The sequence below is a fragment of the Cyprinodon variegatus genome, unplaced genomic scaffold (genome assembly GCF_000732505.1).
Source record: "Cyprinodon variegatus isolate N-32 unplaced genomic scaffold, C_variegatus-1.0 Scaffold1294, whole genome shotgun sequence".
Taxonomy (NCBI): domain Eukaryota; kingdom Metazoa; phylum Chordata; class Actinopteri; order Cyprinodontiformes; family Cyprinodontidae; genus Cyprinodon; species Cyprinodon variegatus.
In genome coordinates, this window is record NW_015151747.1 from 83,681 (window position 1) to 84,883 (window position 1,203).

General features: G+C 44.7%; 1 protein-coding gene across 1 annotated transcript in view; it reads right to left on the bottom strand.

Moving 5' to 3' along the window:
• Positions 1 to 1,203, bottom strand: part of LOC107102666 (NMDA receptor synaptonuclear signaling and neuronal migration factor-like) — a 56,572-nt gene that overhangs the window by 45,107 nt on the left and 10,262 nt on the right. The window contains exon 3 of the mRNA XM_015402054.1: positions 28 to 89. Coding sequence (XP_015257540.1) covers positions 28 to 89 — 62 coding nt within the window. The remainder of the gene's footprint in view (positions 1 to 27; positions 90 to 1,203) is intronic.

Below are 1,203 nucleotides of genomic sequence, written 5' to 3' on the forward strand. Positions count from 1 at the left end.
TGACCCGACCCCAACAGTAAGCCTTACCTGCCCCGTTGTGGTTTTCTGGATTTGTGTTGGACAGATGTTCTCCAAATGCTCTGGCTGCTCTGTAGAGACAAAAGAGCAGACAGAAGTTAACCTGAAGGCTTCTCTGGATGCTAATATCCACACATAGACCACCTGACTGTTTCAACTCTAGATCAGAGCAGATAAACAGTCTGAACAGTAACACAGAGATGCTGTAGGGACGTATCCTGGCAGCTACACATGCTAACATGCTGGCACCACCAGACACCGACTGGTGTGGAGGAATATCTACAGCAGACTGTTTCATTGCCCTGAAGATTGCCCTCTGGCTTCATTGGTTGGTCCAAAGAAAGAACTGTCAGTGACTCTATGTGAGATCAATCTACTATAGAAATGAGATGTGGAAGAGAGAATGGATGGTTGATCAGCAAAGCTCCTCTAACGCTCAGACTTTCCTTCATTTCCCTCCATGGCAGCTCCTTGGCTTTGTAACGACACAGAGCAGCAAACAATGCCATAGAGACAGAGGGCCGATTAACAGACCTCTAGATTACTGTTAATCTGTGTTAATCTGATTATTATGCCCTTAAAGTCAGCTTTTTATATTAAAGTCAGAAAAACCCAACTAGAGGGCTGACTTTATGTTATTAAAAGATTTTATAATGAATAAAGGAACTGTATTTTTGCTTTAGTAACTCTGCATTGTGTTTAATAAAAAGAAAGCAGCTAAATGTTTCCATCCATTCTGGGTGTCTGGATCCACGACGATGGAAATAAAGACCATGACTGAAACATCCGCCATGTTTGAGGCTGTCAGTCACCCTGTGGCTGATTGATAAAATTCATTTCTCTATTCATCCAGAGATGCAGTGCAGGGTTTAGTCCAGTCCAGGGTTTAGGGATTAGTCCAGTCCAGGGTTCAGTCCAGTGCAGGGTTTAGTCCAGTCCAGGGATTAGTCCAGTCCTTGGTTCAGTCCAGTCCATGGTTTAGTCCAGTCTAGGGTTTTGTCCAGTTTAGGGAATAGTCCAGCCCATCGTTTAGTCCAGTCCAGGGTTTAGTCCAGTCCAGGGTTTAGTCCAGTTTAGGGAATAGTCCAGCCCATCGTTTAGTCCAGTCCAGGGTTTAGTCCAGTCCAGGGTTTAGTCCAGTTTAGGGAATAGTCCAGCCCATCGTTTAGTCCAGTCCAGGGTTTA